This window comes from Kogia breviceps, chromosome 1 (genome assembly GCF_026419965.1).
Source record: "Kogia breviceps isolate mKogBre1 chromosome 1, mKogBre1 haplotype 1, whole genome shotgun sequence".
NCBI classification, from domain to species: domain Eukaryota; kingdom Metazoa; phylum Chordata; class Mammalia; order Artiodactyla; family Physeteridae; genus Kogia; species Kogia breviceps.
Window position 1 is genome coordinate 188,372,550 of NC_081310.1, and position 26,176 is coordinate 188,398,725.

The 26,176-nt window shown below is 53.6% G+C and overlaps 1 protein-coding gene across 2 annotated transcripts in view; it reads right to left on the reverse strand.

Moving 5' to 3' along the window:
• PAX7 (paired box 7) overlaps nt 1–26,176 on the reverse strand; it is a 100,158-nt gene that overhangs the window by 40,274 nt on the left and 33,708 nt on the right. For both annotated transcript variants that reach the window (XM_059054347.2, XM_059054336.2), the window contains exon 5: nt 5,463–5,662. In XM_059054347.2, the coding sequence (XP_058910330.1) occupies nt 5,463–5,662 (200 nt within the window). The remainder of the gene's footprint in view (nt 1–5,462; nt 5,663–26,176) is intronic.

A 26,176-nucleotide genomic window follows, 5' to 3' on the forward strand; every position in this document is an offset into this window, starting at 1 on the left:
GAACCACTCCCATGTTTTCTGGTCCTGGGGTGTGTGGAAGAGAAAGTCTCAGCTTGGCGCTCAGCGACCTTCGTGCCTTCCTAACACTTGGCAATCTCCCTGTTTGAAGCACAGAGAGGACGCCCTGGCAGGTGATGTTTTCCGGCAGGACTTTCCCATGTTGTCTTGTTTTCCCTTGTGTGAGTGTTTCCAGTTGCCTTCCTTTTTAAGAGAGTGTTATGCATGTTTATTTTAAAATACACTGATTGGGACTTCTCTGGTGGTGCAGTGGTTAGGAATCTGCCTGCCAATGCAGGAGACAAGGGTTCGAGCCCTGGTCTGGGAAGATCCCACATGCTGTGGAGCAAATAAGCCCATGCGCCACAGCTCCTGAGCCTGAGCTCTAGAGCCCACAAGCCACAACTGCCGAGCCTGAGTGCCACAACTACTGAAGCCTGTGTGCCTAGAGCCTGTGCTCCGCAACAAGAGCAGCCACCACAATGAGAAGCCCGTGCACCGCAACAAAGAGTAGCCCCTGTTTGCCACAACTAGAGAAAGCCTGCATGCAGCAACGAAGACCCAATGCAGCCAATAAATAAATAAAAATTAAAAAAAAAATACACTGATTTTATTTTTAAAAGTAAATGACAATACAGATAATATGCAAATGTGGCCAAAATCCTGAAGATGGTCAGAGAAAGACTTAAGTTTGGGACACCGTGCTCTAGTTTTGCTGCATGCAGCTGTTTCTTTGGCATATGGGTCATCTGTTCCTCAAACAAAGAGGACTCAACCAGTTGGAAGCGTTCTCCCCCTTTCCCTTCCCTCCTCCTTCCCGCCCTCCTTACTTCCCTCCTTCCCATCTCAAACTGTTCCTAGGACTCCACTCTGTGTCAAGCAGGACAGTAAGGATAGAAGGTGAGCGGGACACAGTCCCAGCCCTCAAGCTGCCCTTGGCCTGGGCACACAACAGATAAGTCAAAGGACAGCTGCTCTCTGGTGCAGTCAGCTCAGATGAGGTGGCATGCAAGGTGCTATAAGGAGGTCTGAGGAGGGGTTTCCAACTCCTCTCAGCATCCAGGAGGACTTCCTGGAGGAGAGGACATGTCTTTTGCTTTTTTTTTCCTCTCCTCGCTTCTTCCTCACTGTCCTGTCTCCTCAGGGCTGCCTCCACCACAGCAGGCACCTTCGTCCTCACAAAGTGTGACATGATGGTTAAGAGCAGGGACTCTGGAGCCCAACTGCCTGGCTTTGAATCCTGCTTCTCACTCCTAGCTAAGATGGGCAAATTCCGTTATTCCTCTGGGCCTCACTTTCTTTGTTGCTAATAACCACCTACCTTCTTGGTGGTTCTGGACCTCAAAGGAGTTAACACAGGCAAAGTGTTTACTTAGAACAGCATCTACAACTCTTCTTCTGCTGGAAAGCCTCCGATGGCTGAGCTGGAAAGGCTCTTAGCCACTATGTACTGCCAGCTTCCTGTTTACGTATGGGGAAATGGAGGCTCCAGGAGGGACAATGGGGGCCCCAGTGTCCCACCCAGAATCCCTGCTCAGGGTTGAGTTCTTTAAAAGTAGAGGCTGCATTTTATTATTTACTTTTGGTCCTTCCCTCAACACCTAGCCCTGGCAGCAGGACACCGTAGGAAGCATCAGTTTACCGAGTTGAACATTTCACCTGGCCCTTCTTTCAATGTAGCACCGAGGAAAAGAACACGACAGACAGACTTGGGCTCGGGTCCCAGGACAGTCACTTATTACGTGTGTCTTTAGGAAGTCGCTTCTCTTAGTGAAATCTCAGGTTTCTCACCTACGAAATGGAGAGGATAGCAGGGTTCTGAATTGGGGCCCTATGTAAAGAGTTGCACACAGCCCTGGTCTCTTGGTGCTGGTCATCTGAAGGATGAGACGTTTTCATAGGCGGGTGTGGGAGACACCTGGGCTGGCCTCGGGACCTATCAGAACTGCAGCCTCTGTTTCTAGAAGAAACACACAGGCTCAGGGATCTTGGAGCTCAGGACGAAACAGATTTGTTTACGCTGCAAGGAAGATGTATGCAAGGTTGGTTTCGGGACCCCAGTTGTTTAGAAATGAGGATTCTTCCAGGGAAAGGAGTCACTGGTCCCTAGGCATGCGTCCTCCTGCTTCACGCCCCTTTCCTACCCTTCATGGTGGTTGGGCTTTCTGCGGGCTGAGATGGAGCGTCTCCCCCAGCCATCGGGGGTACCATATAACACCATATAACACCATATAATGCCCTGCAGGCTTCACAAGGAGGCTCCCGACCCTCTGCTGGGGAGCAGGGCTGGAAGGGAGGCAGAGGGGGTGACACACTTGACTGATAGAACCCCGTCTGACCTATATTCACCTGCTTCCTTGCTTATTTGGACATCAGCCCCATGAGAGCCGGGATTTCTTGTCTGCTGAATCCCCTGTGCTTAGAACAGTGTCTGGCACATAGTAGGTACCCGATATGACTGCCAGATGAATGAACCTGGAGTTTCAAGGGTGGCCAGAATTGGAACCACTAAGAATAGGGGGTGTTAATAATAATGGCCCTTACTCGGGGCACTTCTGTGTGCCAAGCACTTCCTGACTCTGTGTCTGTGTGTTTACATGCAATCATTTAATCCTCAGAACAAAGTGGACCCTATTTTTGTCATCTCCATTTTGCAGATGAGGGAACTGAGGGCCGAGGGAGTAAGTGATGGAGCTGGAATTCACACATGGGCCTCTGGCTCCGAGACCACTCTGAACCACTCCAGTGTCCCATCCCCCGGCACCATTGAAATGTGATGGCATAGGACTGCAAAATCCCCGAATCATAGACTCCTAGAATCAGAGGCCAAGACCTTAAAAGTATACAGCCCTAAAATCAAAGCAGTGCTCAGAGGGCTTCAAAGTCCCTGCCCCCTTGTCCACAGCAGGAACCCTCTCACCAGGGTCTCCGATCCACTGGACATTGCACTCTTCCTTGAACACTTCCGCTTACGGGGATCTCATCACCTCACATGACAGCTTTGATTGTCAATAAGTTAGGATCCTAGAACTTTAAGAAGGCTTAGCGCTCATTTAGTTTGATCCCTTTATTTATAGATGGGAGACTAAGTCTCAGGAAAGGAAGCTGACCTGATGAAGGTGACACAGCTGATCAGAGGCAGAAACCAATGGGAACCCGGCCTGTGGCTCCCAATCTTGTGTTTTTATCCCTGCAGACCTTTATATGGGATTGAGGACATTGTCCTATCGGCCCTGGTCTCCCCCCAACTCCGAGGGGCCTCTCAGAGCGGCCGTGTCCTCCAAGCCTTCTCTAGGACAAATATTCTGTTATTCCTGTCTTGATTTTGGGGTCTGCCTTTGTTCTTTTTTTTTTTTTTTTTTTTTTTTTTTTTTTTTTTGCGGTACGCGGGCCTCTCACTGTTGTGGCCTCTGCCGTTGCGGAGCACAGGCTCCGGACGCGCAGGCGCAGCGGCCACGGCTCACGGGCCCAGCCGCTCCGCGGCATGTGGGATCTTCCCGGACCGGGGCACGAACCTGTGTCCCCTGCATCGGTGGGTGGACTCACAACCACTGCGCCACCAGGGAAGCCCTGCCTTTGTTCATTTTTTAAAAACTCAACATGTATTGATCCCTCCTCTGCTGGGATCAGGCCCAGTTCTCAGGCTAAGGGTTGTGGGGAGACCCCGTCCCACCCTGGGGGAGCTCAGAGCCTGAGGGGGGAGACCCCGTCCTGCCCTGGGGGAACTCAGAGTCTGATAGAATAGTCAGCACATGGAGGACGGTGGCCTTGGTCCCCTCACCGTGAGTTTGCCTGGGCTCTGGCTGCACCCCCTGTTCCCAGGCTGCCCTCCATCCTTGGACCTTGAGTGACACCTGTTTCTGAGTCCCCTGGGCCAATAAAAGCACTGCCCTGACAGCCAGGAAATTTTACAAGGAGCGGTCAGGCTTCCAGGTGGTGGGAAGCAGCCGTGGCCACCAGACGTGGGAATGAGAAAGCACCCAGGAATGTGCCCAGGAAAACAGCTGCAGGAGGATCAGAGGCGGGGGAGGGAGGCTGAGGGCTGGGGCGCAGGCTCGGGTATCACCCCGGAGAGGAGGGGAAGGACTGAGATGAGCTGGCTGCTGCCGCCTGCCCCCTTCCCCTCAGGATCGCCCGCAGTGGCAGCCAAGGGTCCCCCCACTCCGGGATGGGGGTGGGGAAGGCAGAGGAAAGTACGCTGGTCCCCGGATCGCTTAAATGCCAGTTTGCTTCTAGAACTTTATTGCTTTCAAATCCCAGGCTCTGAGTCCATTTCTTCCTTCTGGATGGCTAGAACCTGGGCCTGGCATCCATCAGGCTTGAGCTCCAGGCCCAGCTCAGCCTCTGCTGAGCTCTGTATCCCCCCCATGTCGCTTCTCTGAGCCTCAGTTTCTGTGCCTGCGGCTTGGGGAGTGGCCATCCCGACCTGAGAAGGCGGTCTGCGCTTCCACCAGGTCACGTGGGAGTAGCCCCCAGCACTGCAGCTGGCAGAAGGTAGCTGCCCAACCAAGGCTGGTCCCCCTTGGATAAGATAGAAGCGTCCCCAGTGAGCAGTTGGGGGCGGGAGCTCTGTAGACCCGCCTCCCCCCCCCCATTCACGGAGAAACCAGGCCAAGAATGGGCTCCCACAGGAGCTGTTCATCAGACACCCCTCTTCCTCCTCTGCACCCTCCCCGACCCACCCAGCCTGAGCCCGTCCCAGCCGGGCCCCTAGAGACTCTGACTTAGAGAACTGTAGACCTCGTGGAATCCGAGAGCTCACCTTGGGGAGCGGAGTCAAGTCCCCCCACCCCACTGCAGGCCTTGAACCCCAGACAAACTCTGCTCTTTCCATGCCCTCCCTTCCCCCAGGCCCACTGATGGCGGGCGTGTTCTAGGTCTGCCCACCCTCCCCCGCGTGCTTCTAACTCACCAGGAACATGCTCCCAGTCGGCTTGCATGCTTCCCATAACAGGAAGCTCATTACCCATCTTAGGAAGCTACGTCTGTTCTGGAATTTTTGTCCTGATTACTTCCTCCCCTCCTCAGAGATTTGGAGATTTTTCTACTCCCCGAGTTCCCTCTCTTGTGGCTGAACCCATGTCCTTCCTTCCTCCCTCCGTCCCCCTTTTCTCCTCTCCCTTTCTGTCTCTCCCTCCATCCCTCCTTCCCCCCATTCCCACCCCCACCCCCCCCCCGGAAGTTCTTGTCGGCAGGAGTATGAAGGCCATCCAAGCCCTCACTGCCGCTCCGGGCTTCCCTGGACTGTCTAGGGATTAGTTAATCAGTCAACATTTGCTGCCCATTTACTCTGTACCAAGTGCCAGGGCAATACTTGTCTACACGGTTCCTGGATCACTTGCTGCAGAACCTCCATCCCCACCCTGGGGGGTGCCCACTCAACCCTCTGACCCTGGCCACTCCCACCTTCCCAATCCTGGTCTCCGGATGATACCCACGGCACAAGCGCCCAGGCGCCCCCTCACCTGCACTCGTGCCTCCGTCAGCTTGGTCCTCTGCGCCAGCTCCTCCCGGGTGTAGATGTCCGGGTAGTGAGTCCTCTCGAAGGCCTTCTCCAGCTCCTCCAGCTGCTCGGCTGTGAACGTGGTCCGACTGCGGCGCTGCTTACGTTTCAGAGGAAGGTCGGGTTCTGACTCCACGTCCGAGCCCTCATCCAGACGGTTGCCTACAGCCAGGTGAGAGGGAGGAAGGGGGGGGCAGTGAGATGGAGGGGTGCTTTGTGCACACCTTCAGGCCACCACGGCCCCGAGGCTCAGCTCCCTCCTGAGCACAGGAAGGATGTTCCTCCGGCACTATTTATCAGCGTGAAAGCTGGGAAGCAACCTCTCCGCCCAGCCTTAGAGGATTGGTTAGATACCTTATGGCCCAGCCATTCCTTTAAAAAAGGAACCCCTGTGGTTGGGCATTTAGGTTATTTCTACTGACACGGAAGGATGTCCATCACAGAGCACTCAGGGGATGGTTTCATGATGAAACACACTTGTCAAAATTCCTAGAACTATATTCTCCAAAAGGGGGAGAATTTTACCGAATATTCACTGAAACCTCAATAAACCTGACTTTAAGAAGAAGGCAAGGTACAAACCAGCGTGCGGAGATCGATCCCACTATTGGAAAAAGCATGCATAATACATTATGGAACGCTACACTCAAAAGACTAACAAATGTTAACCTTCGGGGTGACAGAATTTTCGTTTTCTTTTTAAAACTTATTTATAGTTTAGTATTTCTTAAATGATGATCATTTAAACAATGACACTTTTGCATTTTTGGAAAATATTGCAAAAACTAACGAAAGGAAGAAGTAGGAAGAAAGGAAAGGACGGAGGAAGGGAGCAAATGCTTGTGCCCAGGGCTGGCAGTCAGGAAGCTGAGATTCCAGGCTTGGTTCTCTCCCAAATGCCCCGAACTGTGACCCTAGGAAGGCTACCTTCCCTCCTTGGGTCTCAGTTTCCCCATTAACAGTATGAAGCTTTTGGACTATGTGACTTCCACACCCAGGTCCTTCCTGGGATGTTCCAGGATCACTAAGTGATCTTACGGGCTGGAGGAGACCTCATCTGATGACCTTGGCCATAGCCATGACTCCCACCACATCATCCCCATTAATTTCCACCCTGGAGCCTAGGCGTAGGTGAAGGCCTTTGTTTCCTGTGCAGAGAGAGTCCAGGAGTCTGGCCCTAGATGGGCTGTCAGGACAGGAATTTACTTCTGTCCCAGGTCCAGGTGATGGAGGCTGCAGGAAGGGCTTGATCAAGCTCTTCAGCAGTCAGAGCTGAAGACACCCTGGGGGCAGAGCTGACTCTCCACCCCCATCAAGCTTGGGCCTCTTGCCCATCCCTGATCTGGCAGAAGGAACGCTAGCAAGGAGCTCCCTAGCCAGGGCTCTGAAGCTGCACCCTCAGGAGCCCTGGGGAGTTGTAGGGAGCATAGAGGAGGGGGCTGGTGAGAAGAGGAAACCAAGGAAGGGAAAAGAGAAAGCGGGCAGAGATGATCTTCCTCCTCCCCACTCCTGCCTTCTCCCCTTTCTTGTTTCATTTCTCTCTCCCCTCCCTTTCCATCTCCATCTTTGGTACCTTCTGGAAGTACATCTATGTTTTGTCATTCATTCATTCCCCAGAGCATTGACAGAGCACCTGCTATGTGTCAGGCACAGACCACGTAAGCTGTGTTCTGGAAGCTCACCTGAGTCAAGCTGGACGAGCCTCAGAGATCATGTGCTCACACTACAGATGGGAGAACCTGAGTCACAGAGAAGTAACATCACACACCCAAAGTCCTTCAGCAAGTGTCCACACCCACACTCAGACCCTGCTCTCCTGTCCACCATCTTGTTCTTACCCAGTGGCTTCAAATGTTGGTTATACAGATAGGTCTAGGCTCCTCCCACAAGGGACAACTGTCCCCCACCCCTGAAAAACACAAAACACCTAGTGCAACCTCTTAGATGTCAAGTGGAGGTGAAGGGAAAGGCATTCCGGCGGGGGGAAGAGCATGTGCAAAGGCCTGGCGTGTCAAAGGGCATGATGCGTGAGGCGATCATGGGGCTGCATCCCCCAGAGGCAATGCTCCTCTGCCCCGGGTCCCCTTCCCCCATCCTGCTAACACGGCCATTGGGAGGTCGTCCCTGCTTTTCATTGGCCGCTGATTGTGACGCCACACAACAAGGGAACCAATAGCAAGGAGACGCGCCTTCATCGCTGCCTGCCTCACCCCTAAAGGCAGAGACCCGGGGTCGGATCCAGGCACCCCCCTGCCCCTTCCCAGCTGCCCAGCTCCCTGTCACTAAGAGGAAGCCAGAACGGTCACAGCTGGCATGCTGGGGTGCTTTCCCCAGCAAGTCTGGGGCTCAGAGCCAAATACATCTAATCCCAAGGATTCACTTCCTGAAACGCACTGCATAACTTAGATTTTCTGACGTTGACAAGGAGAGAGCCCTTGGGGCCTCAGAAGGAGAAAGCTGAGATTGGCAGGCAGGAAGGGAGGCCAGCCTGTAGATGGGGAATGGGACACCGGGCTCTGTCCTCCAGTGGGGACCCTTGGGCTCGGACAGGAGCTGAGGTGGGGAGCAGGGCTGTTGGGGGCAAAACCTATGGGTAGAGATCGTACTCAGAGCTGTGAGGTCAGATTGGGGAGGAGATGGAGAGCCCCAGCCTGATGGAGAAGGCACAGCCCTGTCCTGGGAGAAACCCCAGCCTGATTAAGTCTCAGTTCAGTTTAGAGCAGTGCCGTCCAATAGAACTTTCTGTGATGATGGAAATGTTCGAGGTCTGTGCAGTTCAATATGGTAGTATCAGCCACGTGTAGTACCAAGCCCTTGAAATGTGTCTAGTGCAGCTGAAGATCCGAGTTTTTCATTTTATTTCATTTTCCTTCGAATTTACTTAGCTGCACGGGGCTGGTGGCTACCCCACAGGACAGCGTGTCTTTAGCACCGCTGGTCTCTCTTTTTAGCAAGGGGAGGACAGGCCTCAAGATCTTTCTGCATGCATTAGTCTCCAGGTAGAATTTAATGACACTGTTTGTTTTTAGGATATTTGTTTTTATGGTTCCCATCTGTTTATAGGACATGACAGGCGTATTTCATTTACAAGAGAATTCGTTTCCTCGAATTCAGTTGTTTTATTTTTTATTTTTTTTTATTTTTTATTTTTTTTTTATTTTTGTGATACGCGGGCCTCTCACTGTTGTGGCCCCTCCCGTTGCGGAGCACAGGCTCCGGACGCGCAGGCTCAGCGGCCATGGCTCACGGACCCAGCCGCTCCGCCGCATGTGGGATCTTCCCGGACCGGGGCACAAACCCGTGTCCCCTGCATCGGCAGGCGGATTCTCAACCACTGCGCCACCAGGGAAGCCCTCGAATTCAGTTTTTAAAGATACTTTTGTACCAAGTAAAATATTAGGGAAATAATAGAATAGGCTGTAGGACTGTAACCAAAATCATGAGCACAGTTAGCAAATGACTGACTGGAGATAAGTTCAAGGTGCTTCTGTTACCAGACCTTGCCCAGCCTCAGTGCCCACTCAGGCCCCACGTGCATCGGATGCTCTCGCCATCCCAAGTACTTCTGGCTTTCTAGGTGCCTCATGGAATTCTGTGTTTATTTCTTCCTCATCTCCCTGTCCCTCCTGCCCCTTATTGAGCACAGATCTGGGATCTCCTCAAGCCCAGAGAGACACCCAGATGGAAACCCAGACTAGAAAAGGCAGAGCAGGGCCCACAAGTCCCTGTTGATTGAAAAGATCTGGAATGATCCACGAGGATGATGGTGGTTGCCATAACAACCTTCTGGCTGCTGAGTGGGGAGAGCAGGGCCGTGTCCCAGTAGCTGGGAGATCCAGAGAGATCTCAAGAGAGCTGGACTACAGTCTGTGACTTCAGGCCCCTGGAAAAGATCTCCCGCCTCCATCCTGGCCCATCCCAGGGGAAGAGACCCCCCCATGCTAGGTTGGAGCCATTCTTTGGTGTGCCATCCTCATGGCAGGTCTATGAAGCTGGCACTATTGGTTCTTTTACAAATAGGGAAACAAAGCTCAGAAAGGTTCAGTAACTTGAGAGAGGCCACATAGCCAGTAAGCCCACGCTCACTCCTGGAGAGGGATGGGGAGGAAGGACAGACTGAGAGGGAGTTTCAGGGGCCTCTGGGGCAGCTCTGATCTAGTCAAGAGGCCTTTTCTGGGAGGCCTGACACCTGGATTCTGAGCTCTGTCTCCACCCTTGCTGTGCAGCCTTGGACAAGTTGCATCCTCTCTCTGGACCTCCACTGTCTCAGAGGTAAAAATGAGGATAATGATACATCCCTGCATGCCTTACTGGATTGCTCTGAGAACAGCATGAAATGAAGACTATGGAGTAATTTGGAACTTGTAAAGGGCACATGAAGGATTATTATTATTATTATTGATGAGGATAATGATGATAATAACAGAAAAAAGCATCAACGCACTCCTGCTCATCCAGCAGAACCCAGATGGTGGGTGTCCTCCTCCAGGAAGCCCTCCTGGGCCCATACAGGCCAGGCTGGTTTCACTGCTCATTCCTGGAGCTCTCAAAGCTCATCAGGAGACATCAAACTTGCCTGTTTATGAGTCTCTTGGTCCCACTGGACTGGGAGAAGGGACACAAAGAGCCCTGATGCCACCACATCACCTTCACTTTGGTTTCCCCTGTGCCGCCTCTCCCCCTCCCCACCCCTGGGAACCCTTTAGCCTCCGAGTTAAATTAATAGGATTAGGTGGACTTGGCCACAGAGAGGCCCTGCTGTCTGGGACTGAGTCCTCCATGCATTGAAAGCTGGTTGCCTCTTGGGGAGGCCTCGGCAGCTGGCACAGGGTGGGGGACACCTAGGGAGGGGGACATGGGCTCACATCCATTAAACAGAGGCTGGATTTGGGGTGACCAGCAGGGGAGCAGCCTCCTGGCCATCTGCAGCCCCTGCCTTCCTGCTCCGAAGCAGCTCTGGATAGAAAGGTCCCTGTGGGGGTGGGACAGAGCCTGGCGCTGGTCTGGATAGTCCCAGGAGAGGAATATGATGAGGGACCCTCTCTCTGGGTTCCCAGATCCTGTCTTGCTTAGGGATGTGAGGAGTCCAATACAGAGCATGGAAGAAACAGGCCCTCCCTTGGGGCCCTCCCAATCATACGGGGGGAAAACAGCCTCTGGCTTAGGAAGCTCCCAATCTGATGGAGGAGGCCTCACCTCTGTGATAGGAATTTCCCGGTCTGATGGAGGAAACATTACTTCCAGATGAACCGGGGCCAGGACAGGCATAAAAGAGGAAGACAGCTCCATGATTTGAGAGCAGCCTGAGGATGGAATAAGGGATGAGAGGGTGACAGGAGCTGTCTGGCTTGTCAAAGCTTTAGGGTGGACAGGAGCAGGTCTGCTCAGGTCAGAGTCCAGCTCAGGTCAGGTTGATGGAAGTGGAGAGAAAATCGCTGGGGGGCAACTCTCCTGCTCTTTACCCCAGCCTCTGGCCCCTCCTTTGAAGTGTGCTGAATTTCACAGCCACTGACATGGGAGGCCTCAGTTACGCCAGCGAGGGCCCACGATCATTGGCCCTGCCCACATGTCCAGACTCACCCCACCACGCCCTGTCCAGCTCTCAGAGTCCTAAATGACCCAGCTGGGCTGTCTCACACCTCCCTGCCTTTGAACTCCAGCCTCCTCTGCTCGGAATGCCTCACCCTTTCATCGGTGCACTCCTGTTCATCCTGCAGAACCCAGCTGGTGGGTGTCCTGGGGCCATCCAGGCCAGGCCGGTTTCACTTCTCATCCTCGGAGCTCTCAGAGCTCATCAGGAGACATCAAACTGGCCTGCTTCTGGTCTCTTGGTCCCACTGGACAGGGAGATCCTTGAGTCCGGCAGAGACTCTGCCTGGCACACAGCAGGGGCCTAATAAAGCCTCCTTAAACGAACAGAGCTTGGCAGGGTGCTCGGAAAGCTCCTTTCAAACTCTGACACGCTGCAGTAATCACGACCCTATACTTGTGTGTGCACTCTACAGTTTACAGGCCCTTTCACAGTTCCAACACTAATCTCTCCCAATGGAGGGTCAAGCAGGCAGGATTAGCCCTGTTTTACGGATGGTCGGTGAAGTCTCAGGCCAGGGAGGCCGGGAAGAAAACCCAGGACTTGGGACTCCCAGCCCAGTGAAAGCCAACTTTGCTATAATTCCCAGGTGATGGAGAATTCCATTTCTGGTCATGAAAACCCAGGTGGCTTCTTCTCCATCCCACCCTCCCAAACTTTCTCTGCTCTCCCTTTTGGCAAAGAAAAGCATGGAAATGAGACGGTCACAATTTCTGGACCTACCCACCTCTCCCTCAGAAGGCGGGAGGGAGCGGAGCCATCTCCAAACCAAGTCCTTGTCATCGAAGATCCGTGGAAGCCAGCAGTGGCCCTGAGGTTTGGGGTCCTTATCTCAGCCCCCCAACTCAGAGACGCCCTCCCACCCCGCCCCTGAGCTCCCCCGTCCCCACAGCCTCCCAGCCCAGCCTTTATTACAGTTTAACATAGGCCGGCTCAGAGCCGCAGCAGAGAAATGAATCACATAATAGTTGATATGCGTTTTAATCAAGTAATTCGGGCAGAGCCGAGAGCCAGCGAGTGTGGGCTGGGTGTCCCTGAATACCAAACAGGCCTGGGCGCAGGTCTTGGAAAATGGAAAAGTCATTTACAGCTCAGCTGGGGGCCCAGCGAGCAGGGGCCGTGGCGGGCGCCCTCCCAGCCCCTCCACAGGAACTGCTCAGCTGTAACCAGCGTGGGGTTCGTGCAGCTCGGTAGGGTCGGTAGGAGCCAGACCAGACGGCACACCAGGCCTGGGTGAAGGGGATGGACGGAGAGGAGGGAATCAGGCCCCTAGTTACACCTCCCTGGAAGCGGCCCCTCCCACTCACCTTCTCTGCCCAAACTCTTGGGTACCCATCTCAGCACCAGCACGCAGGCATCCAGGTCACAGACCTTAGGGGCCCTTCATGACCCCTGTGCTCCCCCATCACGCCTCACAGGCAGTCAGCCCAGCACCAGAAGCAGGCGATTCAGCATCCCGGTTAGCTGCGAACCCACCCCGCCACCCCACGCTGGCCCTGCCCCAGAACCTGTCCATCTCTCCCGGGACTCCAGCAGTTGTCTCTGGCCCCAGCAATCGTGGGCCTTTGCACAGGCTGTGCCCTCCGCCTGGAACACCCTTCCCATTCCCCTCTTGGCCTGCAGTTTGCTGCTGGCTGGAGCAGGGTATTGAAAAGCACTGCTGGGACTTCCCTGGTGGTCCAGTGGTTAAACTCTGCTTCCACTGCAGCGGGTGCGGTTTGATCCTGGTCCTGGAACTAAGATCCTGCAAGCCTAGCGGCGCGACAGAAAAAAAAAAAAAAAGAAGCCCATAGGCTCCCGACACAGTTTGCCTGGATTCTGTAGACTCCACACGTGTAAAATACGGATGATGGGAATTCCCTCCCCCCAAGAACCACTTTCCTTGCTTTGCAGTTTTTCCACAGCACATAGCACAGTCAGATATGCTAAATACTCCATTTTATTGCCCCGTCCGTCCCTACCCCCCTCCCCGCATCATCCTGGCCCTCAAGACAGTGCAAGCTCCAAGCAGCTGGGCGTTTTTGTCTCTTTTGTTCACTGCTGAATCTCCAGCGCTTGGCGTAAAGTGGACACCCAAATATTTGTTGAATAACGGAAGGAATGAGTAAATGAGTGAGTGTGTTAAGGCCAGGAAAGAGTGCCAGGGACAAGCGAGTGCTCAGCAAGTGTGAGCTGCCATCAAGCCTCGTCATTTTCCCACTCAGTTTGGGACCATTCCTCCAGGAAGCCTTCTGGAGGACGGCACCCTCTCCATCTGGGTCTGGGGTGTCCACCTCTGTGCCCTCACGGCTGGGGCTCAGCCAAACTGTCCCCGTGGATTCGTTTCAGTCCTGCCCTCCAAGTGGCCTGTCCTCCAAGGACTGCCCACCCGTCAGTCCTGCCCTCCGAGGGCTCGGGAGGCATTGGTGAGCTAGGGGTCCAAATAGGTTCTGTCTGACTCCAAATCCTATGCTATTTCTCAGCGACTGACTGGAGACCCAACTTCACTCTGCCAACTCCAGGAGGAGAGGGAGGGGAGGGGAGTGTCTTTAGGACGCCTGGGTGGAGCTCTCGCTTTGTGCATAACCTAAACGTGAGAAAACTTTTCCTTCTCCCGGAAGTCCCCATCAAACCCCAGCAGGCTGCCTTTTTTAAAAAACTCTGAACCTTTGGTAGCTGATTTGCATTACAAAATACGAGGCCCACCACATGGGGTATTCTCTGATTGGGGCTTCTATGCTCACAGTGTGGTCCTGTCCTCAGGCACTAGAGGGCACTCTTTCTACATTCCTGCCAGGAAGGGGAGTATCTAGGAAGAAGGAAGCAGTACTGTTTGAAATGGTACTGTGTGGTTGCATGTCCAGAATTCAGAGCCATGTTTTCTCATGATGGATCCAGAGCTCTGTCTGCACCAGACTGTGAACCAAGCCCAAGTCACGTGTGGGAGAGAAGAGTGGATTGGTAGAGGGCTGGAACTGTCTGAGCCATCACTCAGTCAGGGAAGACTTCCTGGGGACAGAGTTCAAAACTAATGTTTGACTGCTTAGGGCAAGAGGTTGAAGCTGAAGAGTGGTGATGAGTGCTGGGTAGACAGCAGAGCCCGTTCTGTCAGCTCCTGAAAGGGGGCTTGCCAACGGGGCTCCGCCTCACAGAGCGTGGCCGAGCCTGTCACTGGCAGACACTGGGAAGAGGTGGGCAGAACAGAAGCTGTGGGATCAAAAGCACCTGAGTTTGAATTCTGGATCTGCCCCCGACCGCTGCAGATGCTGAATGTGGGATTGAATTCCAAGCCTCATTCTCGTCCTTTCTAAACTGGGGGCAGTGATAGGAGTCAAGCAGGAAAGGAAGAGAGAAAACTATGTCCAGAGGCTGAGCTCCAAGAGTGGGGGTGTTGGGCCCCCCCAGCCCTGGCTGAGCTGACCCCGTGTCTCTTCTCATGCCGGCAGAATCCTGGCAGGCGGGGAGCCGGCACTCTGGGCTCAGTCCCCGACCAGCTGTGTGACCCTGAACGTGTCCCTCGTCCTCGTGGCATCTCCATTTCCCCATCCACCCAAAGGGAAGTAAGAACCGCCATCCGCCTGCCCCTCAGGGTGTTGGTGTAGCTGCACAGATGGAAACCTTGAGAAATCACCAAGGGGCGCCTCTGATGCAGTGATCACAGCCTGCTGCCCTACTCACTCAGGAAAGTTAACTTCGCTCCTCTGGGCCACGATTTCCTCATCTGTAAAAGGAGGAAAATCACATAGCGCTGACCTCACAGAGTCGTCATCCATGAAAATTAAATGAACTACTGCAAGACAAGGCTTACAACACTGCCACGTATACAGTAAGTGCTCGACATATGTCAGTTGTTATTATTATTGCTATTACGATTGATGCCCGAATACAATGAGAACTTCACCTACCTCTGGAGCAAGCGCATTTGCCTGGCACAAAACCCGAAAGCAAGCAATGCACGCATGCATGAACAAAGGAATGAATCCTCCTTTGTCATTCCTTCCTTATTCTCCTATGGTGGAGGCTTTGCACAAACGCAGCCACACCCACAGACCCTGCCTCCCATCCCCAGGGGGAGCCGTCCCAGGAGCAAGTGGTGCCCATGGAGAGGAGAGGTGCAAGGGTCTGAAGTAAGCCATCCAGCTGGGGCACCAATGCTGGCAGGCACTCAGAAAGCTGGGCTGGGAGGGGCCTGGGGTGAGGCCTCCAAATCAGTGAAGGAGAAATGGCAGCAGCTGGAGCCCCAGTGGCCAGACGAAGCCACCCTGCGTGGCGGCAAGGAAGAGGCAGCCTGGCCACCCGTCAGAGCCCCACAAAGCCACTGTGAAAGGACCACATGCCTGGGAAGTCAAGCCTGCCCAGACCCTCCGTCCTCCACCTCCCGACCCCCACTCCCCCTCCTCAAAGCTGGAGCCTGGAAGGCTGCAGCCACTGGAAAGTCATCACAGAAGGTGGGATGGAAAATGGTTTCAGGACCCCAGCTCCATCCATCAACCCTCCTGCCTCCAGGCTCGGCTCTGAGGAAGGGCTTAAACCTGCGGCTCGCTGAACCCCGAAGACTGGGCTCTGTGAACACACAAAGTCTCCTACAGCGTGACCGGGCAGGAAGGCCACAGGAGAATAAACATAAAAAGAGCTGCTGATGTGCTTTGAGCTATGTGCCTTTCCCATGGTAAGTCATGTAGTCCCATGATAACTCTAAGAGGTGTTACTATGGGCCCCATGTTACAGATGAGGAAACTGAGGCTCAGGAGGACTAACTTAGTGGCAGACTGACAATTAAACCCGGGCAGCTTGCCCCTGAGTCCCTGTCTTCACCATCAAGGTGACCCCTGTGAGCCTGGCATTCAGGGTCCTCCCTGCCCTGCCCCAAATGTGCCTCCCCTGAAGGTCACCGCCAGGCCTTTGTACCCTGCGGTGGCCTGGGATGGTGCCCGCACACTACTTCCTACTGTCTCACTTCCCCCATCCTTCAAGTCTGGACTTGAAGTCCGCCTAGTCCAGGAAGCCCTCCATGACTGCCACACCCTGAGCGCTCTCCTAGACTCCCTGTGGCATTTGCCCCCTGTGCCACCCTCTCAGCACATGGCCTCGACTCCTGCTGGGGGCTGACAATTAAGTTTGTGGGGTTTTTGTTTGTTTGTTTGTTTTTAGTTTTTCGTCACACCTCACGGCATGCGGAATCTTAGTTCCCGATCAGGGATCGAACCCGTGCCCCCTGAATTGGAAGCATGTAGTCTTAACCACTGGACCACCAGGGAAGTCCCAATGTTTTAAGGCTTGTGCTTTGTTTACCTTATGATCCAGTTCACAAAAGGTTCATTTGAACTTCTCGAGGATGGGAGCTAGGTCACCCCCATCAAGCTGGGGACACTCCGGAGTAGAAGCTTCACCTTCACAATAAGACTGGCAGCTTCTTAAAGTTGGAAACTGTATTTCTTCTGTTATAACTGGGCATTACCCCAGGGTGGGGTGACTGGGCATAGCTCTGAGTTCCTATCATTCTAGAATGTTCTTAAAAACAGTCTCCCATGGGAACTGCAGCTGTCAGTTAAATGAAGAAACCATGGACCTTGCCCTCTCAAACACAACAAGGAGAAATGACTCAAGCTTCCTCAAAGTCATAGGTTCTCTCTCGGGACTCTGGGCTGATTCCTTTTCCCTTGGGAGCCATTTCTAACCATCCAACTTCCATCCAGCCCCACCTCCATCTTTCTTTAAATGGGCCTCCCAGAAAACTCTGAAACCTAACATCACATTGCATATCAAGGTGCACCTACTGGGTGCCCCACAGACCCACACGGACAAAAGCCATAGCAGTTACTGTCCGCCACCACGGAAACAAGCGGATTTCTCAGAACCCTACCGCGTTCGAAGAGAACCACTCATACGGGTGGAGAGTGCTGTGAGCGTGGGTTTGAAAGTGAAGCAGGACCACTGGAAAAACAAGTCAGACTTTTCATGTCGCTTAATGGAGGCCAGCCTTCCTCCTTAGGAACAGAAAGCTTTACCTGGGAAGCCCACCTAACAGAACAGACTTCCCCTCTGTAGACCATCACCAAAGCCTTCAACTTGAGTTACTTCTCCACCTATTGCTGCCTCCGGGAACTCCAGATTAAAATACAGATAGTCACTGCAGCCGTGACACCCCTGGGCCTGCTACAGGCAGCTGCCACCCCGGCCAGAGGAGGAGACTATATTACCTTGCCCAGAGGAGGGTCTCCAGGGAGCCTGTGGGCTGCTTGGAAAGACTAGGGGATTCCAGAGTGGAACCCTGAAGTTTGTTCCTGACTTTGTCTCCAATTCGCTGTGTGACTTTGGCAAGTCGAAACCCCTCTCTGGGCCCCCTTTTCCCCATCCCTGAAAACCAGAGGTCCTCCTGGGTCTCTAACAATGACCCTGAGAAGGGGGCCTGGGCTGCATCTGATTTATTCATTACTTCACACTCCAGAACCCAGTATAGTCACTGGCATACGTAGGGCTTTGGATAAATGTCTGTTGTTGGATGAAAGAATGCTGATGGATGGGGCTAGTGAGGCGCTCCAGAAGGGACTGGGATTCTAAGCTGGGAGGAGTGCAGTGTGGGCTACAAGACACCCCAAGATCATCTGATTCTGGTGAAGAAGGATGGATTTCAGGACCCTTGTATTCTGCCCAGGGCCAACCCTGCTGGCCAGTAGTCCCCAACCCTTCTTCCTCTCTTAGGGGAAGGCGGTGGGGGAAGGCTTTTCCCCTCCCTGCCCCTCCCCCTCCCCTCCCTGCCCCTCCCTCCTCCCCTCACCTCTCCCCAGCCAGTCGTGGGCCCCTTGCGTCTATGGCTGGTCGCTGGGCAGCCCGGCCTTTCACGGTGCATTCTCCTGCTGCCCGCTCCCCACCCTCGCCCCCCAGCAACCCCATCCTGTCGTGCCCCCATCAATCTACGGCAACCCACCCTCTCCAGCTGGCCTGGATGGGCTGTTCCCAGGCAGAGCAGGTCCACAGTGGAAGGTGGTGGAAAAATGTGGACAAATTTCTGATTTGCAACACTCTGGGAAAGAGTTTATTGCCATTGTTTGAGGACGAATGTATAAATAAAGCAAGGCGAAGAATGCAGGGGGAGGCTGATGAAAGGCAGAAAACGAGAAATTTTATGGCCATAAGGAGCGTACTCTAATGGTGATTTTTGAGGCACTGGACCATGGTAGTTACTTAGCCAAATGATCGCTGTGAAGCTGGGCAAGGCAGCTTATTTCTTAATTACTGTTACGTATTATGTCAGGCGGACGCCCCAGCCCTGGAAAACTTGGTCTTGAAGCAGACACCAGCTCGGAGCCAGGTCCCAGTGCTGGGATGCTGACGGGTCCACGGCAGGCCATCGCCTGCACCCATCAAGGGCAGGGGGTTCCCAGGGCCCGATGACCTCTCCTCCTGTCCAGGCTCCTGCCCCCAGATATTAATTCATCCACTCAACACATAGGTGTAGGTTCTGAGCCAGCTATGGGTGATAGAGCAGAGGATGAAATGGACAAGACGTCCAGTTTGAAAATGTATTCGCAAAAGGCAGCTAGGGCCTCATTGGGGGCTCCTCCTGCAAAACACGTGAGCAGGCAGGACAGAAGGGGGAAGGAGGCAGGCTGTGTGATCGGAAGGGGGTGGAGAGAGAAGAGGGATGGCTCTGGTGTGCTGTGTCACCTGGGCTAGGTACACAGCCTCTGTGAACCTCTGTTTCTTCACCTGTGAAAAGAGAGGCAGGACTAAATTATCCCCTTTTGGCTCTAACATAGCATGGTTCTGAAATTCTAAGATGCTGTGATGCTGTTGCTGTTGGAGTTGGTGAGGTTTTTTTCAACGGTGATCAGCACTTGTCCTGTTAAATATTTTCATCTTCTTTTGTTTGTTTCTGTCACGTGATGCAGTAATAGAAGAGGGGTGGGTTACAGTTTATTTAGGGTCTGCTAGGTGCCAGGAACTCAACACGCATTGTGTCCTTTCATGAGGTCCTCACAAGCATCTCTTAGGGCCAGTGCTCTTTGGTCAATGCTCAGAAAGGTGTGGAGACCTGTCGGATGCTCAGTGGCAAAACCTTCCTTCAGCCGAGGTGGGTTCCAGGCCAAAGCCAGTGAATGCATTTCAAGTCAATCAAGCTGCCTCCCCAGCATCTCCTACACCGAGTGGTTCTTAGGGCATCGGGATGCCTGGGAGGGCTTGTGGAAACACAGATTGCTGGGCACCCCCCGCGGGGGGGAGTTTCTGATTCAGTAGGTGGAGGCTAAGAAGTTGCATTTCCAACAAGTACCCCAGTGATACCGCCTCTGCTTCTGGGGGCCACACTTTGAGAACCACTGTTCCATAGAAATTCAAAGAAAAGTAGCAACAGCTAACAAACAAAAACCACGCTGCTCCAGGGAAAGGGAAAAGCATACAACTTTTCTTGCTATTATCAGAATGGAGGTAGAGGGGCTGAGAGTGTCAAGCCCACAGCCCTTCACCCCACCAAAACCCTAGATCTTTTTCACAATGATGGGGGAGAAGACACTCGCCCAGGGGGACCCAGCGGGGGGCCAGTTTGGCAGGTGAACTTTCTTCTCTGCCGTCCTTGCTCCTGCAGCTTGCCATGGTGGCTGGGTCATCAGACTCAGGACAGACCACCTGGGTGTCTGCAACGCTGACCGGGGCGCAGCCTGTCCCTGCCCTGCCCCAGTCTCTGGACCCACCTCTTTCCACTCATATCCACCCTGGCTTCTGTCCTAAGCCCTCTTCCTTCTCCTACCATCTTTCCCTCTACGATCAGCAATCAGATGTGCACCGGTATTAACAGGGGAAAGAGCTGCCACAGCATCAAAACAGTGACTTCAAAAGGCTGAAGTCAGGGCCCTCGCCTGACACATGCCTCCTCCCTGACCCATCTTCCAGCCTCCCAGATGGAGTTATTTGAAGAGGTGATGTTTCCGCTCCAGAAGAAGGAGGACCTTTATCTGTTCTGTTTACTGCTTTATTCCCACCGTCCAGAAGAGGGCCTGGCCCATGGGAAGAGCTCAACAGAGATTTGCTGAATGAATGAATGACTGAATAAATGCACATTTATGGAATGAATGCACCGCCCCCTGCCCCCATATGCTGAGATCTCGGCAACAACTTGCAACGTTCCAACAGATGCTGACGAAGGTTTGCTCTTCAGGCCAACGTGCTTATTGGCAAGTAGAATCATCCTGCACAATGATCTCATTAGAAATGTATTTATGCATCGCCAGATACCTGGCACCACGCTGAAAGCCCCAGCTAGCCAGCTGAACAGTTCCAAGAGGTCTGGAGGATTGACGCTCTGTAAACCAACACACAGGTACTCCACCGAATCCCCTCATCCACATCCAGATGTTTGGTCCACTCAGAGGCGGCCCAAATGCTAATGCGGTGTCTGAATGATGGTCGCAAAACAGCCTCTGCTGCCGTGGAACCCCTCAGGCACCCTGGGTTGCGAGCACCTCCCTTCAAAGCATCAGACATATTTGGAAGTGGGTTGTTGGAGGAGCCCGGGGTTTTTTTGTTTTTGTTTTTGTTTTTTTTTTGGCGGTACACGGGCCTCTCACTGCTGTGGCCTCTCCCGCTGCGGAGCACAGGCCCCGGACGCGCAGGCTCAGCGGCCATGGCTCACGGGCCCAGCCGCTCCGCGGCATGTGGGATCCTCCTGGACCGGGGCACGAACCCGCGTCCCCTGCATCGGCAGGCGGATTCTCAACCACTACGCCACCAGGGAAGCCCCGAGGAGCCTGTTTTGAAAGGAGTTAAAATCCAATTTGATCCTGCTGCTTACGCCTTTTCTAGTTTGATGTGTTTTTGATAAAAAAAATTTTTTTTGATCAATAAAAATAAAATCTGTCACTCACACCCTGGGGCAATTATTGCCCTGGGCCCAGTTTGCTGGATCTTGATAGAATAAATAATGTTATTTTCCCCAAATGTGGCCAGCTACAGATTAGTTATGTTAAACCAGCAGGGAGGGGGTGGACTCTGAAAACATAGTGGTTCTCAGAGGGCAAAATCATGCTTCGAGATGGTGAGGGACTGGGCTTCCCAGTTCTGGGGACCAAGTGGGGATAAAACTCCATAGGGATAAAACAGTGCTAATAGGCATTTGTGATGCTCTTACTGGTGCCAGGTGCTATGCCTGGCACGCATAACTGGCCTCATCCCGCAACACTCAGAGCTGGCAGGCACTGACATTGAACTGGTTCTAAGAATGAGGCTCAGAGGAGGGGCAATGACTTATCCAAGGTCACACAGCTCTATGTGGCTGTATCAGGACTTGAACCCAGGTCCATCAGGAGTCGGAACCTATGGTCAGACCCCTTTGCCCCTCCATCTGCCTTTCCCTAAGTGAGGGTAATGACAAGGCCTTGGAAACTATAGAACATTCACAATCCAAGGCCCCTTTCTCTCCACTCCTTTGCTTTCTTCCCCTCTTCTTGCAGTGCCATACTGTGCTTGCCCCAAATCACCCTGATAGGGTTGCTGAAAAGACCAGTGCTCTCTGGCAGGGGGTGGCATTGGTAGGAAGGGATGCAGCCCTCGATAAGCGGATGAACATCATGGGAAGGTCTGGATCCTGTGCGTTGCGAAATACACGTGGAAGGACCCACATCTACTGTTAGCCGTGGTCCCTCTGGGTGTGTGCACGTGTGCTTACAATTCATGGGACTTTTACTTTCCGTTATATATTTCTGAACAGAAAAGTTGATCTTACACTAAAAGAATCTGAAGTATCCTGCAAGAGGTCGAGGGAGGAGGTGAAGGAGCGGGGGATGGCTTGGCGACCTCAGAGGCTGAGCTAGACGCGCGATACCGGGAGCCTAGGGGACCTGGAGGCTAGATTCAGAGGGTCAGTGGTGAAAGAGAGGGAGATGGTGGAGGGAGATTCTGAAAGTCAAGGGAATGATCAAAGTGCCTGGAGATTCGGAAGGTGTCAGTGACGGAGGCGTGGAGACGGGTAAGGCGGTGGATGACAAAGGACAGAAATACACAAACCCAGAGGGCACAGTGTGGGTCCAGCTCAGATCATACGTTCCCTCACTTCATCCTGACAACTACAGCAATAATGAATTTTATCATCCCCCTTGTTTTTTAACCACACCACGCAGCATGCGGGATCCCTGTTCGCTGACCAGGGATCGAACCCGTGACCTCTGCAGTGGAAACACAGAGTTTTAACCACTGGACCACCAGGGAAGTCCTTTCATTCCCATTTTTAAACGAAGAAACAGATGATCATATCAAGCCTCTAACTCAAAGACATACGTCAGAGCCAAGATGCAAGATTCGAATCCAAGCAAGCCAAGCCTCCCGTGATGCTGGGAAGGGAAATGCATCCCCCAAACCCCAACTTTTACCCTCGCAGCCCTCCTCCCACACAGCCCATGGGGCCTCGCAGACCCAGCCTCCAGCTTTCATTCCCCCCACAGGCTGGGCTGCCTGCCCTCTAATTAGATTCCCCTGGAAATAAGAGTGCATTGTACCGTTCTGCTGAAGGCAAACTGATTTTACAATTTCTTTTCTTTCCTCCTCTTTAATAACTCACAATGTCTCAAGGAGGTTTTACTTAGGGCCTGCACACTGGAAAATTATTCTGTCTCTCGTGCACTCGTTTTTCTCTTGAGGAAAATTGAAAACTGGATTCTCCTCCATCACCGGCCCCCTCTCTTGGCCTATCTTGTGCCCAGAATATGCTAGTCCATTCCCAAATCCCTCCTTGGCCCTTCTCTACCTCGAAAGCAAGGCCCCCTGCCTTCCTGCCCCACAGCTTGGAAAGGCTGGCAGCCCCTGTGATCTTGGGAACAGTGAAGAGTCTTTCAAAAGTTGAGAGAGCAGCCAGGCGGGCAGGCAGGGGGAGGGGCGGGGCGGGGCGGGGCGGGGGGAGCAAAGCCGTTCGCTCCACTTTGAGATACTTTTGCCTCCAGAGAACTGGACCGGCTCCAGCACTTTTGAGGTGGGAGTTGGGTGAGGGCAGGGCCTTTATTGGTCCCATCGGGTTCCCGTTAAGTGTCAGAGAGTAAATTATAAACAAATGGGTCCCATTTCCATTTCTGAAAGCATCCCCGGCTCTGCCTTCGCCCTCCACATTTAAGGGTACATCCCTTTAAGTGGAGCCTGCTGGGACCAGGAGCCAGGTGGATGGTGTCACACAGGCGTGGGCTGCAGCCCACACCGGCTGCTGGGCACCCACTCTTCAGGCACTGGAACCAGACCAGCGATGACGTGTGACGGACGGACAGACTGACGGATGGCTGGACGCCCCCGGGGGGCTGCAGATCTGGGCTCTGAGTGGACAGGTTTCATAAATTAGGGTTTGAGAGCTCTGGCCCAAGGGGAAGCAAGAGGGCGGAGTCGGGGAGCTGGCTGCAGAAAGAGGCCCGGGCTGGGGCTGCGCTGAGGGCGCGGCTGGCGTGGCTAAGAGGGCGGTGGAGCACAGCAGGTCCCCGGGGCCTGGGCCCTCAGGACATGTGGGACGGAGTGTCTCTGGCACCCTGAGCAGGGCTACACCCCCTATGTCCCCCCACTTTCCCAGCTCCTACCGCCCCTGCCCCCATTATGGGGGTTGTAAATGGGAGAAAGTCTCAGCTGCGCCCGTACACATAATTCCTTTTACAATAACTGGGACCATGTGCCAGGCACTGAGGTCCAGGCACCTATTATCTCATTTAATCCTGGCAATATCCCCACCAGGTAGGCACTGTTATCCCCACTTTACAGAGGAGGGCTCTGGAATGCAGAGAAACCATTCCAGGGGTCATTACCGCTCCCAGGAAGTGCTTTCCATGCGCCAGGCGCTGTTCAGAGCCTTTTTGCGGATTAGTGAACTCACCAAACTACGGCAACGTGTTGCGATGATCATTAATCCATTTACAGGTGAAGAAACCAAGGCTCAGAGAGGCAGAATGTGAGTTGATCTCAGGTCTGGTGCGGGCACCGACCTCCCTGTTTGGGAAGGGGAGGCTTCCCCACATGAACCTGGTCTCTAAATGTTTGAAATCTCCTTTTTGTTTCAAGAGAGTCCGTTGGCTCAAGCTAGGAGCAACCTGAGAGATCATTGAGTCCCAACTCATTGGGATTCAACTTACAGTTGAAAAAACTGAGACCAGAGACGCTGTGTGACTTGCGTGAGGTCACACAGCAAGTCAGTAGGAGAGCCGGGACTGGTGTCAGGCCCCCCTCTAGTCCCAGAGACCGGCAGATACTCTCAGGGTATGTCAGCAACGGGAGGAGGAGTGGTCGACAGCAGGCCTCCCGGACAGGGCTCTGGAGAGGGTGCTGCCAGTATGGCCATTGTTTTAGTTAAGTCCTGGGGCCACTGCCTCGGGATGCAGGCTCTGTGTTCTAACGATGCCCTGAATTCCTCCTGGCCCTCCCCTGCAAACCCGGAAGCAATGCCATCGGCTGCCCCCCACCCCCGCTGAGGGTGCTCCAGGACTGGGAGGAGGGAAGGAAAAAAAAGGAGAGTGAGGCCAAGTGCCAGGAACTGAGTGGTGTCAGCCAGGGTGGGGATCAGAGCATCATCCTTTGTTCCCCAGGTGGAACTACAGGCTGCCAGCAAGATACGGCTTTGGAGACCGAGAACTGGGAGTCTGAATCCTGGGTGAGCTCGGGCTGGTACTTAGCCTCTCTGAGCCCCAGCATATAGGAGGGAGGTGGGTGATCAGGTAAAGTAAGTGTCTGAGGATGGGAAGGCAAAGGAGAGACCCGCTGTCCTTCAGCCCCATCCCTCCCAAGGGCCCCCAAGGAAAACAGACACAGGCGCTTGCTACATCCTCATGGGCCCTGACATGTTGCAGGAAGAAACGTGAGGAAGACAGGTCTGGCTGGGGAAGGGACTCGGCTACAGCTGAGTCACTATTTGCCGAAGGTTACCTAAGATGTGTCCAAACGAGAACCAGCCAGGGTCCTCCTCCTCCAGGGCCTCCAGACATACCCGCCTGTCCAAAATCAGGACAAAGGCAACCCTCCCCCTGGGAAAAGACGTGCCAACCCAGGAATCATCCAGGTCCAGAGAAAAGCTTATGTAAATGCATGCAAAATACCTGGCACTGAATGTGTGCTCCATGATTGGGAGCCGTTATTATCTTAACAAGCATTTAATGAGCACCTACTAGGTACCACGTGCTTTCTCACACGCTCTCCCTTCTAAGCTGCCTTCCGGCCTAAGAGGGTTCTGATGGTGTCTGGTTTTTGCGGGTGAGGAGGTTGAACCTGGGAGGGTGTGGCTCAGGCATCCATGTGGCTGGAATGCCCACAGCTCTGATTCTGGGCCAGGGGTTTTCAACCTGGGCCGCTCATAAGAATCCCCTGGGGAGCTTTTAAAAATGCTGCCCCCCTTCTGATGTAATGGTCTGGGGTGCAACTTGGGCACTGAGATTTTTTTAAAGCTCCCCCATTGACTCTCCTCTGCAGCTAAGGCTCCTGGGCTTTGCTCCAGAATTTCCCATCTCCTATTGAGCTCCTGAGGTGGCATGGTTGAGAGATGGATGGTTAAGAGATTTCAGAGGAAAGGGGAGAATCAGGACCATGTGTCCCAGTGACCTTGGCTGGGGGAAGAGAAGAGCAAAGGTTGGACCCTTCCCAAGCCCTGGTGCTGGCTGGGCTGGCTCAGGGGTCCCAGCTGAAGGTGACAGGTGGGCAGGAGCCCCTGGGCTGGGCTGGGGAGGTCATTCATACCATTCCCCTGCCTCTACCACATCCTCAGAGTAAATCCCACCCCTGTCCCCCAGCTAATCTTCCTGCTCAGCCCCAGAACCTCATGACTTGTAGAGACTAATGAGCGTGCATTTCCCTAAATCTAACCTCAGTCCCTCCAGTCGCATCCTCCAGAATCTATCTCCTGGGATTCGTCCTCCTTGTACTCCGTTATTGTGTGAGGATCTAGGCTTCTTGGGAGAAGGACTTCCCTTTATTGGGCTGCTGCAAAGTCAGGGGTGTGTGTAGTCCCAAGCATCCTTCCTTCCCCTGCAAGTCTCTGAAGGATGTGGATGAAGCCTGGCCACAGAACAAACTTCTCCCTAGCCCTTCCCTTTCTGTAGGACTTTACCCTTGACCAAGAACCTTAGAGTGGGTATTATTCTTCTCCTCCATTTTACGGATGTGTA